Below are 18700 nucleotides of genomic sequence, written 5' to 3' on the forward strand. Positions count from 1 at the left end.
TGTGTAAAGGATACACAATGTACTGTGATGGTTGGCCAAAAATTTTCAATAAAATATTTTTTTTAAAAAAAAGGCTTATTGCTGTACAAGCTTTAAAAAAAAAATTGTTTGTCCATGGATGTGGGCTTCACTGGCTAGGCCAGAGTTTATTTCCCATCAGGTGGTGATAGTCAGTTGCCTTCCTCAACTGTTGCAGTCCATGTTGGTGTATGTAAGTGCACCCACAAAGCTGTTAGGAAGGAGGTTCCAGGATTTTTAATTATAATCTTTATTATTATAGCTTACACTAAACTCTGCAATGAAGTTACTGTGAAAAGCCCCTAGTCGCCACACTCTGGCATCTGTTTGGGTACACTGAGGGAGAATTCAGAATGTCCAATTCACCTAACAAGCATGTCTTTCGGGACTTGTGGGAGGAACCCCGAGCGCCCGGAGGAGACCTCCGCAGCCATGGGGAGAACGTGTAGACTCCGCACAGACAGTGACCCAAGCCGTGAATCGAACCCGGGACCCTGGCACTGTGAAGGAACTGTGCTAACCACTGTGCTATCGTGCCACTCACTTGACTCAAGTCCGTGAAGGATCAACGATATAGTTCCAAGTCAAGATGGTGTGCGGATTGGAGGTGTTCCAATGCATCTACTGCCCATGTCCTTCTAGGTGGCAGATGTTGCGGGCTTGGAATGTGCTGTCGAATGAGTTTTGGTTTAATTCCTGCAGTGCATCACTGTACGTTTGTGGTGGAGGGAATGGATGTTTAAGATCATATATGGGGTGTGAATCGTGCCTGCTTTGTCGTGGATGGTGTTGTGCTACTTGAGTGTTGTTGGAGCAGTATAACTATTTGACAGCCATTGTGTAGTCAACTTTCTACTTATTATATATTAGCGACAGGGGCCCCAGCGGAACCAGACAAACTGTTCTGAAAAATCAAACATTGTTGTAAAAATGCAAATACTGCTCAGCATTAGATCCCCAGTCACAGCTACGGTGACAACGAGAAGCCCGAGAATGGCTGTTCAACCTATGTACAGTTTTCTTCTTTGTCTTTGTATGATAGGCTACCTGTGAAACCCAGCTTTTTGTTTCATTTTTATTCTGTGATTGTTACTTGAAATACCAATAAAAATATTTTCAAATAAAAACTAACAAAGACTCCCAGGGAGCAAAGGAGCAGCCGCAGCTTCTTGCTAGGTACTCTCTCCATTGAGGATGTGGCTGCCTTGCCCGATAACTCCGCTCCACGGCAACAACTTCAGCTGGTTCCACCCACCCTAGTGTCTGCCAAGATCCCTTTACCCCCCCACCCCCACCCTGCACTCAAGCTGGAACATGAGAACATTCACGTTTTCAAAATCAAAGATTCAGGTCACCAGTGGGTTACATCGATATACAACGTCCCGATTCTTACAAAGCAGGCCAACCAAGATCCATACCGTTGCTAGTTGAAAAGATACAAACCACCAGCTCTATCAATTCCTATCATCGATAGTGGAACTTGAGTCCAGAGTTTGCACCATCCCCTCATGGCATGACCAGTATACATTGCCCACTTGGAACTGCTTTTCAGAAAACTTTCCAACTGTATAGAGAAAAACTAATTCAAAGCAGCGAAAAGGAAACATGCTGTGGATATGTTGCTTTATTCCAATGTGCTGTAAGTGAAGCATGTTAAAAAAAAACTACCTGTCAGGCCAACCAATGATCAGCGATCGAGTGAAAAATCAGGTGTGCCCATCGGCTGTCCGTTGAATTTTTTTAAAAATAATAATACGTTTTTATTAAGAATTTTTCAACAATATTTTCCACTTTACAAACAAACCCCCAAAGAAACCCCCCCCCCCCCCCCCTCCCCGAACGATGTCCGCCCCCCCCCCCCCCCCCCCGGTCCATCCTTCCTGGGACAAACCGATGGTTGTCTCTGATCGGGGACCACACCGGGGCGCCCGTCGCACCCAGTGTCGTCTCCACTGCCCCCAGATCTTTAGCCTTGCCGCCACCACCAGGCTTGTGGTGTACCTTGTTGGCAAGAGCAGCAGCAGTGCCATCACCAGCGCCCCCAGGCTCGTTCCTTTGCAGGACGCCATCTCCAACCTCTTCCACGCCGCCCCCTCTCCCCTCCATCACCCACTTACGAATCATTGCCACGTTGGCTGCCCAATAGTAACCACCCAAATTCGGCAGCGCCAACCCCCTATCTCTGCTACGCTCCAGGAACCCCCTCCTTACCCTCGGGGTCTTGCTCGCCCACACAAATCCCATGATGCTCCTGCTTACCCTCTTAAAGAAGGCCTTAGTAATCACAATTGGGAGGCATTGGAATACAAAAAGAAACCTCGGGAGGACCACCATTTTAACCGACTGTACCCTACCCACCAGCGAGAGTGGCAACATGTCCCACCTTTTAAAATCCTCCTCCATCTGTTCCACCAGCCGCGTCAAATTAAGTTTGTGCAGTGCCCCCCAGCTCCTAGCTACCTGAATCCCCAGATACCGAAAGCTCCTTTCTGCCCTCAACGGTAGGTCGTCTATCCCTCTTCCCTGGCTGGATCACAAAGAGCTCACTCTTTCCCATATTGAGCTTATAGCCCGAAAAGTCAACAAATTCCCGTAAGATCTGCATTACCTCAACCATCCCCTCCATTGGATCCGTCACATACAGCAACAGGTAGTCTGCGTACAGCGACACTCGATGTTCCTCTCCCCCTCGAACCACCCCCTTCCATTTCCTCGTCTCCCTTAACGCCATGGCTAATGCGAACAGCAGAGGGGACGGGGCACCCCTGCCTCGTCCCTCGATACAGCCGGAAATACTCCAACCTCCGCCGGTTCGTGACCACACTCGCCACCGGGGCTTTATACAGGAGCTTAACCCAACTAATAAACCCTCCTCCGAACCCAAACCTCCTCAACACTTCCCAGAGATACTCCCACTCTACCCGATCAAAGGCCTTCTCCGCGTCCATGGCTGTCACCATCTCCGCTTCTCCCTCCACCGATGGCATCATTATCGCATTTAGGAGCCTTTGCATATTAGTGTTTAACTGCCTACCCTTTACGAATCCCGTCTGGTCCTAGTGGATCACCCCCGGGACACAGTCCTCAATCCTCGTGGCCATCAGTTTTGCCAGCAACTTAGCATCTACATTAAGGAGCAAGATCGGTCTATACACATTGCAGTGGGTCCTTATCCTGCTTCAGGATCAAAGAGATCGTCGCCTCCGACATTGTCGGGGGCAGAGACCCCCCCTCCCCTGCTTCATTGAAGGTCCTTACCAGCAACGAGGCTAACAGGTCTACGTACGTCCTATAAAACTCCAGCGGGAAGCCTTCCGGCCCCGGGGCCTTCCCTGCCTGCATGTTCCCCAGTCCTTTAACCAGCTCCTCCACCCCAATTGGCACCCCTAAACCAGCCACCTCCTGCTCCTCCACCATTGGGAACCTCAATTGGTCCAAGAATGGCCGCACTCCTCTTTTCCCCCTGGGGGCTGGGACCTATACAGCTCCTCATAAAAGGCCTTAAAAGCCTCATTCACTTTCCCCGCACTCCGCACCGTAGTTCCCCTGCCATCTTTGATTCCGCCTATTTCCCTCGCTGCCATCCTCTTACGGAGCTGATGTGCCAGCATCCGACTCGCCTTCTCCCCATATTCATATATCGCTCCCTGTGCCTTCCTTCACTGTGCCTCTGCCTTCCCTGTGGTCAACAGGTCGAACTCCATCTGGAGACTTAGTCTCTCCCGGAGTAGTCCCTCATCTGGAGCCTCTGTATAGCTCCTGTCCACCCTTAGAACCTTCCCCACTAACCTCTCCCTTTCCCTGCCCTCTCTCTTCACCCTATGAGCCCTGATGGAGAATAACTCTCCCCTGACCACCGCCTTCAGCGCCTCCCATACTACTCCCACCTGCACCTCCCCGTTGTCGTTGGCCTCCAGATATCTTTCGATACACCCCCACACACTTCGTCTGCCAGCAGTCCCACATCCAACCTCCACAACGGGCGTTGGTCCCTCTCCTCCCCCAGCTCTAGCTCCACCCAATGCGGTGCATGGTCTGAAATGGCTATGGCCGAATACTCCGTTCCCTCCACTTTCGGGATCAATGCCCTGCCCAGAACAAAAATATCTATCCGGGAGTAGGCCTTATGGACGTGGGAGAAAAAAGAAAATTCTCTGGCCACAGGCCTGGCAAATCTCCACGGATCTACTCCCCCCATCTGGTCCATAAACCCCCTAAGCACCTTGGCCGCAGCCGGCCTCTTCCCCGTCCTAGATCTAGAGTGATCTAATGCTGGGTCCAGCACCGTATCTCTCCCCCCCCCCCCCCCCCCCCCCCCCCCCCGCCCCCCGCCATGATCAAGCTCCCTACCTCCAGGTCTGGAATACGCCCCAACATCAGTTTCCTGAATCCAGCATCGTCCCAGTTCGGGGCATATACATTCACCAGTACCACCTCCGTCCCCTGCAACCTACCACTCACCATCACGTATCTGCCTCCCTTATCCGCTACTATGTTCTTGGCCTCAAACGACACCTGCTTTCCCACCAGTATTGCCACCCCTCTATTCTTCGCATCCGGCCCCTAATGGAACACCTGTCCTACCCATCCCTTCCTTAACCAGACCTGCCACCTTCAGATGCGTCTCCTGAAGCATGGCCACGTCTGCCTTCAGTCCCTATAGGTGCGCGAACACTCGGGCCCTCTTAACCGGCCCATTTAGGCCCCTCACATTCCACGTGATCAGCCAGATTGGAGGATTACTACTACACCCGCCCCCCTCCTTACCTTCCTCCACCCCAACCCCCCCCACCTTTTTTGGGCGCGGGAAAAAGCCCGCGCTTTCCTGAAATAGCCCCGCCCCGTGGCGCAGCTCCTGTTGCGGCCCTTATCCCAGTTCCCTCATCCTCGAGTCTCACCTCCCTCCAGCACCGACACCCTCATTCCCCATCACCATCACCTCGTCTACAGAAAAGAAAAAAGGGAAATTTTAACCAGAACTCTACCCACATCCCCATCCATCATCCCCCCCCCCCATGAAGTATTCTTTGCCCATATATACAACCCTATATACAACCGACATCTCCCCCCGCAACCACATCCCCTTAGTTTGAGTCCAGTTTTTCCAACCGAATAAAGGTCCAAGCCTCTTCTGGCGTTTCAAAATAATGGTGTCGGTCCTGATAAGTGACCCACAGTCACGCAGGCTGCAACATGCAGAACCCGACTCTTTTTTTTTTTTTAAATGCAGCACCGCCTTGGCCTTGGTTGAAGCCAGCTCTCCTCCTCGCCACCTCCGCGCTCCAATCCTGGTAAACTCGGATCACCGTGTTCTCCCATCTACTGCTCCGCACCTTCTTGGCCCACCTCAGCACACTTTCTTTGTCCGCGAAGCGATGGAACCTTGCCACTATCGCCCTTGGCGGCTCATCGGCCTTGGGTCTCCTCGCCAGGACCCGGTGGGCCCCTTCCAGCTCCAGGGGGCTCGGAGTGGCCTCGGCCCCCATCAGCAAATGGAGCATCGTACTCACGTACGCCCCGACATCAGCTCCCTCCACTCCTTCGGGAAGACCCAGAATCCGGAGGTTCTTCCTCCTCGACCTGTTCTCCAGGACCTCAATTCTCTCGGCCCACCTCCTGTGCACCGTCTCGTGCGCCTCCATTTTTACCGCCAGGCCCAGGATCTCATCCTCGTTGGTATTCACTTTATCATCCACCTCGCGAAGCTCCACTGCCTGGGTCTTCTGGGTCTCCTTCAGCCCCTCGATCGCCAACAGCATTGGCGCCAGCACCTCCTTTTTCAGCTCCTCCACACATCGCTTGAGGAACTCCTGCTGGTCTGGCCCCCATGCTGCTCGCTCTCCGCCCTCTTGCTTTTTTCCCCTCGTTTTGATCCATGCTCCAGGGCCTCTTTTCTCGTCGTTTCACCACTGATCTCGGCCATAAATCGTAAGAGGTGACCTTACTGCACCTTCCCACACGAGATTAATTCAAAAAAGCTCCATTGGGGCTCCTCTGGAGAGCCCGAAAGTCCGTTGTCGCGGGAGCTGCCGAAACGTGCGGCTTAGCTCCGCATCGCCGCAACCTGAACGACTGTCCATTGAATTTGATGTTCAATCAAAGTTCAGCGCAGTTGCAAGGACAAGGAAATAAAAGATCTTTCCACCTGGTTTTCAATCAAAGATTCCTTTGTGCTTATTGCAAAAATGCTAACACCTAGGGAGTTATTATGCTAACTGAGGGAGGAGAGGGGGGCTGTTGGGAAGAGAAAAGATTTTGAACACAGCATTCGAGCAGCAGCTACAGCTGGACCCATGCTGAGGGGAATGGTTAGGGCTTGTCAGGTGGCTTGATGCAAGGGCACGTCCGCGAGTGCTGCCAGCTGTGGCAACTTGCACCTTCCGAGCTTCATATTGAGTCGATGGCTTATTCAATTCTTGTTTTTACAGCGGAGCAGCTACTCCCCGCGAATTACATAATTGTTACTGGCCGCGGGCTCAGTGACCCTTCTGACACCCACCCGCGGGTGCAAAATCACTTTCAAATGAAGTTGCTTAAAAAGTTAAATTCCATTCAACGGAGAATCCAAATTAACATTTCACAAGTTCTTAACACACTTCAATACAATTCAAACCCCGGACCTCAGTATTCAGGTCACACAAGATTGGAGCTCCAAACCTGAGCTTCCATAAAAAGTACTTACGAGGATGACTGACGATACAATGTGCTGCTAACAACTTTAGTGAAGGTACTTCAAACAGAGCTGGGTGAAAGAGAAGCTCACGTGCAGTGGGTCGTTTGACAGGATCAACCTCCAAACATTTCTGAATAAATTCCTGTCATGAAAAAGGAAAAATACATTTAAAGCAAGTCTAAACTTTGAGGTATAGTAATGATAATATTCTTTATTGTCACAAGTGGCTTACATTAACACTGCAATGAAGTGTCACACTCTGGCGCCTGTTCGGGTACACAGAAGGAGAATTCAGAATGTCCAATTCACCTAACAAGTACGTCTTTAGGGACTTGTGGGAGGAAACGGAAGCACCCGGAGGAAACCCACGCAGACACGGGGAGACCATGCAGACTCAGAGTGGTGAGGCCGTGGAATGCCCTACCGGCAACAGTAGTGAACTCGCCAACATTGAGGGCATTTAAACGTTTATTGGATAAGCATATGGATGATAATGGCATAGTGTAGGTTGGATGGCTTTTGTTTCGGTGCAACATCGTGGGCTGAAGGGCCTGTACTGCGCTGTATCGTTCTATGTTCTATGTTCTACTCCGCAGTGACCCAAGCCGGGAATTGAACCCAGGTCCCTGGCGCTATGAAGCAACAGTGCTACCCACTGTGCTACCCCATATTTATTTCGGACAAAATGATTACACATTTGGTTTCTTAAAGTGACTACACTTTGACAATCTTAATTGTTTCATTTTTTCATATCCCCCAGTCGCTACTTAAATTTTAAAAAAAAAATTATTAAAAAGCGTTTTTCCAATACAACACTTTCACAATCATATTCATACAACAATTATATATTTTCAACCATCTTACCTGCCACCCTCCACCACCCCAAAACCAAACCAACAAAGAATAAAAACCATCAAGGTAGATAGGTCCCCAGGGTCTAATGGGATCCATCCCAGAACACGGAGGGAAGTAAAGAAGGAAATTGCTGGGGCCTTAACAGAAATCTTTGTACCCTCACTGGCTACAGGTGAAGTCCCAGAGGACTGGAGAATAGTTAATGTTGTTCCTTTGTTTAAGAAGGGCAGCAAGGACATTCCAGGAAATTACAGGTCAGTGATCCTTGCGTCAGTGGTAGGGAAATTATTGGGAAGCATTCTTCCAGAAAGGATTTACTCCCATTTGGAAGCAAGTGGATGCATTAGCGAGAGGCAGTATGGTTTTGTGAAGGGGAGTTTCACTAACTTAATAGGGGTTTCTCGAGGAAGTGCCGAAGATGATTGATGAAGGTAGGGCAGTGGATGGGTCTCTCATGGCAGACTGGTACAGAAGGTGAAGTCACACGGGATCAGAGAAGAGCTGGCAAGATGGATGCAGAACTGGTTCGGTCATAGAAGCCCGATGGTAGCAGTAGAAGGGTGCTTTTCTGAATAGAGGGCAGTGATTGGTGGTGTTCCACAGGGATCCATGTTGGGGCCTTTGCTGTTATTGGTATATATAAATGATTTGGAGGAAAATGTAACTGGTCTGATTAGCATGTTTGCGGACTACACAAAGGTTGGTGATACGGATAGCGATGAGGACTGTCAGAGGATACAGCAGGATATAGATTGGTTAGAGAATTGGACGGAGAGATGGCAGATGGAGTTTAATCTGGAAAAATGAAATTTGAAAGGTCTAATACAGGTGGGAAATATACAGTAAATGGCAGGACGCTGAAGAGTATTGACAGGCAGAGGGATCTGGGTGTACAGGTCCACAGTCAATTGAAAGTGGCAATGTCGATGGGGAAGGTAGTCAAGAAGGCATATAGCATGCTTGCCTTCATCGTCCAGGGCATTCAGTTTAAAAATTGGCTAGTCATGCTGCAGCTGTATAGAACCTCAGTTAGGCCGCACTTGAAATAGTGTTTAAGGTGCGAGGGGCAAAGTTTAGAGGAGATGTACGAGGGAAGTTTTTAAAAAAAACAGAAGGTAGTAGGTGCCTAGAACTCGCTGCCGACATTTAAAGGGCGTCTTGACAAATACATTAGGATAAGAATAAAGTGACATGGAAACCAGAAGCGCAAAAGGTTTTAGGTTAGATGGGCAGCATGATCGACACAGACTTGGAGGCCAGAGGGCCTGTTTCTGTGCTGTACTTTTCTTTATTTTTTGTTCAATTCCCAATTACTGCCTTCCCAACAGTGACCATCCCTGAAGTAGCAAATGAAAGGCTGCCACCTTGGGTCGACCTCAAGATATATTTGACGTTTTCCACGGTATTGGGTGGGACCGAAGACTCCCATCCAAACGTCTTTGAGTCAGTGTGGAGTTTGCACGTTCTCCCCATGATTGCGTGGGTCTCACCCCCACAATCCAAAGATGTGCAGAGTAGGTGAATTGGTCATGCTAAATTGCCCCTTAATTGGAAAAAAGAATTGGGTACTCTAAATATATAATAAAAAAAGAACTAGCCTTCGACTCCTGTAGACCTGAAACCACAAAGCTAGCCACCAAAGGGCAAAGTTCCAACTTAATCCTAAGAGTTCCTGACATGGTGCTGAAGGAGACCCAAAAGCTCATGAGCTTAGAACAAGACCAGAACATGTGAATACAGGAGCGGGATTCTCTCAGCCCGGGGCCGGGCCGGAGAATCCCCACGACCGGCGCAAATCGCGCCACGCCACCCCGATTCTCCGCAGAACGGAGAATCGGCGCCATCGTGGTCGGCACAGTGCCGGTCAGGGGGCTAATCTATGCAGCCCCCCTGCCGATTCTAGGCCCAGGATGGGGCCGAGCGGGCCGTCGCAAAATACCAGAGTCCCACCGGAGCCGTTCACACCTGCTCTCAGCCAGTGGGATCACTGCGTGGAAGGATCCGGGGCGGCCGGTGCGGCCTGTGCCCCGGGGGGGGGGGGGGGGGGGGGGGGGGGGGGGGGAGAAAATCGACCCCGTGTAGGGGACTCCGCTGTGGCCTGGCCCGCGATCGGGGCCCACCGATCAGCAGGCCAGCCTCTCGGGCTGGGGGCCACCTTTTTTCCGCGCTGGCCCCTGTAGCCCTACGCCATTGTTGCGTCGGGGCTGGCGCGGAGAAGGGAGCCACTGCGCATGCGCGCGTTTGCGCCGGTGCCATTGCGCATGCGCGGACCCCGCAGCGCCCAGTTGACGCTAGAATCAGCAGCTGGAGAGGCATGGGCCACTCCAGTCCCGTGCTGGCCCCCTGTAGGGGCCAGAATTGCTGATCTGAGGCCACGTTGATGCCGTCGGGGAACGTGACGGCGTTTCCGACGGCGTCAACACAGCCTCAGGGTCACAGAATCCCGCCCCATGATGTGCCGGATACTCAGAACACCGCCGCACCACCCATCATCTACTTCAGAAAGAACCCACTCATCTGTGTCCATGTCAGATGTACCCCTGAACCACCTTATCCTGAAATCAGACTGGGCCTAGTGCACAAGAATGAGGAGTTGACTCTGGAGTCTCGCTCCCCCCCCACCCCCACCCCACCCCACCCCCCCCACACCCCCCCCCCCCCCACCCCCACCCCACACCCCCCCCACACCCCCCCCCCCCCCCCCCCCCCCCCCCCCACACCCCCCCCCCACCCCCCCCACACCACCACCCCCCCCCCACCACCACCCCCCCCCCCACACCACCACCCCCCCCACCCCAACCCACACCACCACCCCCCCCCCCACCCCCCCCCAACCACCCCACCAGGCCCTTCTCCCTCTCCCACTTCCTCTTGATCTCATCCTGTTGCACCTGTTCCATCAACACAAACAGACTATAAAAGTCCAACATCTTCCCCTCCCCTACATCCACCACCAAAAGAACCCTATCCATCAATGAGCGCGAGGGTGCGAAGGGATGAGAATGAAATCTCCTAGAATACAAAGGCGCAGATCTGCTGAAACCCAAACAAATTAGCTCTCGGAAGCCAGTACTTGCCCAACCACTCAAAATCAGTAAACTTCCAAAACGGCATTCCAACACTCTCAAGTTCTATCTTCTAGACCAATTTTCTAAGTCTTGCACCTTGCCCCTTAATATTTTGTCATTGGCCGCCACCCGTGCCATCTCCATTCCAGGAAGGTGATCTGATCACTCTATAAAGACAGAGCTACCCCCATCTCTTTCAGTTACATGCCCTGCTCCTTAATCACCTTGTCCACCTTAGCCAAGATTGCTCGAATCAAGGATATTGCCATCTCAATCGCTTTCTCATGGGTCCTCCGAAACCTCCCAGCGAAATTTCTGAAGCTCCGCTGCTAAGATGCCTGTAAGCATCTCAGCAGTTTGTGAAGTGGACCCTAATACCGCAGAAGCCTCTGCCATTTTCTTTTCCAGACAGGACTCTCGAAGCTTCCAAGTTCAAAGATAATTCTTTTTTGCCTAGTCTGGTATCTATTGGGCATCCCCTTAATGTGAGATATGTAACCATCAATACAAACAAACTGCAGCCCAAAAATTGGGCAAAAAGGCTTAAAGTTATTTGGCGGGAGCCATCTTGTGTGACTGCTCCCCTGCATGTCGCCACCAGAAGTCCAATTTGGCACTTTTTTTTTGTTTTTAAGATGGTTAAACTCAAGTGATGTGCTAGTTTCTGCCTCAAATCTTTGGACTGATTGGAAAATGAATCCCATTGTTGCGCTGTGAGATCTTGTGAGGATACAGTCTTTGTCTACTCTCCATAAATTTTAGGAGTCACATAGGTGAGAGTTTAAAAATCCTTTACCTCACAGCAAAAGAATATTCATGATTAATCCTTTCATAGATATCAAGTTTGGGTGAACCTTAGTTATTCTTTGAGGCATTGCATTGTCCCTGTATTCTCTTTCAATAAATGCCAATAAAAGACCCACTGATCACAACTCACCATGATAGTGAAGCATCAAAGAAGCAGGTGACCATTGAGGTGGTTTGAGGTAAATGCAAGAACCACTTCTCAGTGTCCTCTACGGTTTTGTTATAGAGCTGCCACAGGCTGTGGTCAAACTTATATTCTGGGCCTGGAAATCAATACACTTCCACAAGGGATCAAACTGCCAAACCGTGAAACATCACAGATACAAGGTCATGTCCCTAACTGGCATCCCATAATTTACAGCCAATTAATGCCCCAAGTGTCTTACTTACACCAAAACAAACAAATAGTTGATCGCTAGTACATAAGACAATAGATGCTGATTAATGGGCAAGTCAGCTCTGAATGGTCAAGACTTTGCCATGGTGAATGCATCAGGGAGCAACTGGACATATTCTCTTAGCCTGCAGAAAACAGGTCCATCTAAACAGGCACCGTAGTGTGGCGACCAGGTGATTTTCTCAGTAACTTCATTGCAGTATTAATGCAAGTCTACTTGTGACACTAATAAAGGTTATATGTAGCTTTCAGCAAGTGTATCGCAAGCTCAACTAATAATCTTAAATTGGTTGTTAGTGTAATTCTTTTTAAAAAAAATATATTTATTAAAGTTTTTTAACACAATTTTTCTCCCTTACAAACAATAACCTCCCCCACCCCTCGTAACAAAAAACCCCCAAAAAACGAGAAATCGTGCAGAGCAAGATATATACATGGCAAAATGATATATTTACACAGCTTTGTACACTGGCCCTCACCCGTACGTGCCAGTTTCCCCAACCCTTCATGTTATCTCTTGCTCATCCACCCTCCCAGGCAGTCCCCCCCCTTCCCCCCCCAAGGTTGCTGCTGTTGCTGACCGACCTGCCTCTAACGCTCCGCGAGATAGTCTAGGAACGGTTGCCACCGCCTGTAGAACCCCTGCACAGGCCCTCTCAAGGCGAACTTAATCCTCTCCAACTTTATGAACCCAGCCATATCATTTATCCAGGCCTCCAGGCTGGGGAGCTTTGTCTCCTTCCACTGTTAGTGTAATTCTTGGTACACAATTGTCAGCAAATTCAACCCAAACATACAGGAGGTTTCCAATCTTCCAGTCTCCAGATTGGAGAATTGGGAATTGTTTGAACTTCAGATGACAGTTTCTATGTTGCCTGCAACCCTCCAAATATGCCTCCAACTCGGAGTTAAGAGTTGGAGACTTCGGATGGTTCCAACTCACTTTAATAGAGACCCAGGGGATGTTCGACAGAAAATTCCTAGTCTAATGATACAACTGATCACCCTTTGTCTTGTAGTGTACATGATAGGATTTGTCCTCCTGATTCACTGAGGCCAAGTTTGCATGGGCTGCTCGAGACACACAAAAGTGATGTCCCATATCTTATCTATGACTGGTTCTCCACAGCATGATTTCGCCATAACCTTTTTCTTCTTTTTTTAATATAAATTTAGAGTACCCAATTCTTTTGTTTCCTCAATTGAAGGGCAATTTACCGTGGCCAATCTACTTAGCCTGTACATCTTTGGGTTGTGGAGGTGAGACCCACACAGACACGGGCAGAATGTGCAAACTCCACATGGACAGTGACCCGGGGCATGGGACCGAACCCGGGTCCTCAGCACCGCGAGGCAGCAGTGGTGACCACTGCACCACCGTGCCGCCCACAAACCAGTAAATTAAGATACCATCCTGTTGATAATATAGCACGTTGCTCAAATAAATAAATCCTGGAACAATCAAACGTTTGCATTTCAAAACTGAATAAGCTACATGTACAGATTAATGAACATGTAACACATAGATATATGTAGAAAATAGAAGAATGTCAAGAATAGATCTTTTGGGGAACACCAGAATAAACAGTGCAGGAGCAAGGAAAAAAAGCCAGTGCAGGTTGATTTTCTGGCTACGACTGATTAAAGGGGCTGGTTTAGCACACTGGGCTAAATCGCTGGCTTTTAAAGCAGACCAAGACAGGCCAGCAGCACGGTTCAATTCCCGTACCAGCCTCCCCGAACAGGCGTGGAATGTGGCGACTAGGAGCTTTTCACGGTAACTTCATTTGAAGCCTACTTGTGACAATAAGCAATTTTCATTTCATTCATGTTCAAAAGAGCGGAGTACGTAAGCATTTAGTTTTTGTTGAACTAGTATAATACTTACTCGCTGCAGAGTATCTTCTAGTGACTGGATTGCATTATTGATTGCTTCTTGTGACACATATGATGATTCGCCATTACCCTGGATCTCCAATACTGCCATCTAGATCATCAAAAGTCAAAAGACACAAATTGGACAACTGTATGTCAATTATTGTTAACCAATTATGATTGCCAGTGTGGAAGTTCACTTCAGATTGTCTTTCTGACCACCCTTCACCCCAATAACTTAATTACATCACAAGTTAGCCTCTCAATGGACATTTACAATTCATAACAAAACCCACTCCATGGACTTTGAATAAGAGTTTAGCATATTACAGCACAAGGTTAAAAATCTACATCCAATATAATTCACAATTCCTTTCAGCATGCCAATATTGATTTGAGGATTAGTCCAACCATCAAGACACTCAAGAATAGTATTGGGATAAGACTGCTGTTATCTTGGTTTTTCTACTTTAATTATTTTCAATAAGTTTGCATTGCAGTGTCCAGTATGTAGTTTTGTATGTCACCAACCATCTAATTATGTCACGCACAACGGTGAGTGACAGTTCAACCATAGCGTTAATGTCCAGCTTCCACACACGTGCACTTTACATTCACAGTGGTATCAATGGACAGGAAATTTGAAGGAATTTTGATGATGCTTCCGTTTCCTTGTTGAGGCATAAGGTAGTAAAATATAGCACCCTATTGTTAATGTTCCTGTTACGCTGCACAGCCACACAGCAGCAGCTTGAAAGGTTCATTTCAGGCTTGTTCGGTGATAAATAATGCATGCCTTGGACATGCAAAAAAATTTAATGGAACTGCGCATAGCAACTAAACTTTTAAAAGGGGACATTTCTGACCACTGCCCCAGTTCAGGTCGAACTGTGATTTTTTGACTGATATTGTATTGCACGAGTGGGTGAATTTACCATCATCGGAACTCTGATTTTTTAAAAAAGATGCAATTTAATGAAGTGAAGGGGATGGAAATTAAGTGCCATCCCGGAAGGTTAAGTATCAGTCTGCCGAAGAACATAGCTTCCCATTTCCAAGATCAATAAAGAGCATTGATCACTACTGAAGCGACGATGGCAAGGAAATAACAGATGATTAAGTTACTGGGTTTACAATAGAAAGACATTTTCCTCAGCCTTGAATAACTATCCTGAATGAATGATAGTGGCTAGAATAGAAAACAAAGTTTGTTTATGTCATCTGTACACCAAGATTTCAAAGAGAAAAATCAACTGCCTGAACATACTGTACCAACATGATTAATAAAAGTGATAAAATTAATCTTGAGAGTGTCCAATTGAGGGAGAAGAGAATAACTTTTCTGATTTCACTGCAATGCAGCCAACACCAGTTTATTTTAAATAATTCAGTTTCAGAAGATTTCTAACATTGATCACATACCTCTAACGCACACATTCCAAATGAATAAATATCAACTGCCGTAGTTACATTTGTTACAGCTGTAAAAAAAGACAGTGTATATCATTATTAGATTACCAAAAAAAATTGCGCTTGCATTTTATGATACCCGAACAAACAAAACAGTACCAATCTCAATGCAGGAACTTCTCTTTCAACTTCCTCTTTGCAAGCATGTACAAGACAGTTAGAGGGATTGGATAGCACACATTTGAAAACGGATTCTTTTAGGGTTCATATCTAGCTTCACATTCAGCAGGATTAATTGGATTAAAGATGTCAATCCCAACATTTGACAGTAAATTATAGTTTCGCTTTAGATATTGTAGGTTTTGAAAGAAACTGGCATGTTTGGTGATCATATTGAGGCTAGACGGACTGGCCTCAAATTACCACTTGCTTTGGCAGACATGACAGAAGGTGACTGCGACCAAGTCAGTCATTGATGGTTCATTGGTTCACTTTTCTAAAAGAAAATTGTTTTTTTCAATTAAGGGACAATTTAGCATGTCCAATCCACCTATCCTGCACATCTTTGGGTTGTGGGGGGGTGAGACCCACGCAGACACGGGGAGAATGTGCAAGCTCCACATGGACAGTGACCCAGGCCCGGGAACAAACTCAGGTCCTCGGCGCCATGTGGTTCACTAGATCACTTGAATGTGAATTTCAGTTATTAAGCTCGGTAGGAATTATGGTATTGAAGAAGATAATCAAAATCATAGATAAAGGAATGCAGGAATTGTCTGCACTTTCTGCAGTGCTGCTCATGAGCATCCCAATTTTCTCATCCGCCTCAAGGTGAGATTGCTTTCCATTCACAAAAAACGCAGAGTTTCAAATAAGTCAATTCATACTTCAGGCTCTGAAATGTTGCCTTGTCAGGGAGCTAAATGCACTATATGACTGTATCTAACTGCAGGCTTTTGAATTAGAGCTGTAATCAGGCGGTTGTGCTGTAACCATCTGCACAAAGCAATTATATGACATAAACAACACTGAAGGTTCTTTGTCAAATCTCTGGAGAAGTTCCCTGCTCAAAAGCTCAGTTTTACATCTGGTGCAAAGCCCTTTCAGCTGAAAACAGTTCCTCCTGCACAGTAGCAGTTCCAATGTTGCACACTAGGGGCAATTTTGATCTACACCCAACTGAAAAAGCAGCAGTGGTTAAACTACCGTAAACGTGTCATTAAAACCATCTGTATAGACAAAGCCTTCAGCACTTTCACCATCAATTCTGACAGCAGGCAGTACTGCAGCAGTTACACAATTCTGAACAAGTCTGACTTGTGCAGGAGAGTTCAGGAGAACTAGATGTCTTTCCCATACAGTAAACTTGGAACAATGTTCAATCAGAGCAACTTTTCTCCTATGCCTTCCACTTAAAACACATTCAATTTCTAATCTGGAGTAAAAAAGCAAGGGCCTTTTGAAATAACCAGAAATCAAAATCTTTGGATTCTGGTTACTAGAACAGATTTCAATAACAGGAAAATTCGATAAGCATTTCAGCCATTATTGAAGAACGATTTTTGTTGAACTAAGGGTGACATTAAATTAACTTTAACTGTAAAAACAAAATTATTTCCTGAAATAAGAAACACCAAGACAACATTCTGTGACTTAATTGAATAGCAGAATGTCATATTAATTCCCTTTGCGAGTGAATGATTCCAAATATAACTGTCTGCAGGCACGTTCATGGTTAAAGGAGTGGGGGTGGGAAAGGGAAACAGATCTGCAATGAGGAGGTGTGGCATTCTATTTATATCCTACAAATAAATGGATGTTTTTGTATAAGCATTTCAAGTAGCTTACAAGGGTCAAAGCCACAAGTGGGAAATATATAGAAACCCACAGCTCATCATTATCTTATTGATGTCACATATCAGCTAAGTAATTAAAACTAAAATAGCTTACATTCTCAACAATACAAAAAACAAATCAGCAATATCCCACATTCAGTAACGGATGGCATTTATTCACCTTCAAGGTGGCGACAGGTAGAAGGTATATGGCAATGAAACGACTTGAATCCCCATTGCTAAATACCCTATTTAATCCATATTGTTATAATTGAGCTTAATTAGATTGTAAATTGATGTTTACCTCCATATTCTGGAGCAAAAAAGTGCAGGTTCTTCTGTTCCTCTCTACATGTTTTCACATGGTTGTTAATTGTATCAGGTGCAACTGTGAAAGATAAAATGTTTGGAAGTTACAGAAAACAGATGAAAAAAAAGCATTATACAATATTAGTCTTCAGTATTCATCAGATTGCACAGAAGGGAATTTGTTCCTCCATCCCTACTCAAGGTGTTCACTCCTTGCCTGAATGTTGACTGCTCCAGTATCTCATACTTTCAAAATGAAAAATAGAAATCTTATTTTATGAAAAGTTATTTTCCTTTTCATTATTTTGTTGTCAATTTTCTGCTCATCGCCTCTAATGGGTGAAGGAGACTCCATGAATAACCCTCCCAATGATGGTGGAGCATGAGTACAAGTATCTGCAGAAGTGTCAAGTGGCTGATCCATCTCGGACTCCTTTTGAGGTCCCAACATCACTGATAAGAATCTTATGATCCAACTCACTCCACGTGACATCAACAAATGGATTGTTGCATTGGATAGAGCAAAGTCTAAAAGCCCCAACATCCTGGCTGCAGCACTGAAGACTTGTGCTCCAGAATTAGCCATGTCTCTAGCAAAGCAGTTCCAAAACAACATTGGCACCTACCAGACAGTGGAAAATTGCCCATGTATGTCCTGCCCCCAAAAATAGGACAAACACAATCCAGTCACTTAGTGCCCCATCAACCTACTTGCAATATCAATCTACTTTCAATCTAAGTAATGGAAGGGCTCAATCCAGCAGCACTCACACTCCCAATGCGTAGCTTAGGTTCGACCAGGCAAAGCCACTCCAGACCTCAATTACAGCCTTGGTCCAAACATGGACAAGAGAGCTGAATTCTAGAGGTGAAGCAATAGTGACCATCCTTAATATCATGGCAACATTTACAAGGTGCGGCAGCAAGGCATCCTAGTAAAGTTTTTTTTTGACAAACATTTTATTGGAATCCTAGTAAAGTTGAAGTCATGGCAATCAAGGGAAAAAGTCTCCACTGCCTGGAGTAGTGCTCAGTACAAAGATGATAGGGGTTATTGGACAGCAATCATCGCAGCCCCAGGGTATTGTTGGAGTTCCTCAGCGCATTATTAGCAGGCCAACCACCTTCAGCTGCTGCACAAGATCAGGAGTGGGAGTGATGCAGCACAGTATTCAGTTCCATTCACAACTCGCCAGAGAAAGAAGACGCCTGTGCCCACATGCAGCAATACCTGGAAAACATTCAGACTGGGGTTGATAAATGGCAAATAACATTTGTGCCATAAAAGTTCCAGGCAAGGACCACCACTAACATGGTCGAATCCCCCATCAACATCCTTGGGGTTGCCACTGACCAGAAATTTACCTGCTCCAGCCACATACATGTATGATGGCCTCAAAGTGGATTATTCTGCTACAAGTGGCTCATCTAACTCCCCAAATTCTTAACATGT

General features: G+C 47.0%; 1 protein-coding gene across 2 annotated transcripts in view; it reads right to left on the reverse strand.

Annotated features, from left to right (window-relative positions):
- Positions 1-18700, reverse strand: part of nrbp1 (nuclear receptor binding protein 1) — a 107401-nt gene that overhangs the window by 23544 nt on the left and 65157 nt on the right. For both annotated transcript variants that reach the window (XM_072513386.1, XM_072513392.1), the window contains 4 exons: positions 17243-17326; positions 15116-15174; positions 13707-13805; positions 6701-6833 (listed from right to left, as the gene is read on the reverse strand). In XM_072513386.1, coding sequence (XP_072369487.1) covers positions 6701-6833; positions 13707-13805; positions 15116-15174; positions 17243-17326 — 375 coding nt within the window. The remainder of the gene's footprint in view (positions 1-6700; positions 6834-13706; positions 13806-15115; positions 15175-17242; positions 17327-18700) is intronic.

Source organism: Scyliorhinus torazame, chromosome 1 (assembly GCF_047496885.1).
Source record: "Scyliorhinus torazame isolate Kashiwa2021f chromosome 1, sScyTor2.1, whole genome shotgun sequence".
Classification (NCBI taxonomy): Eukaryota; Metazoa; Chordata; class Chondrichthyes; order Carcharhiniformes; family Scyliorhinidae; genus Scyliorhinus; species Scyliorhinus torazame.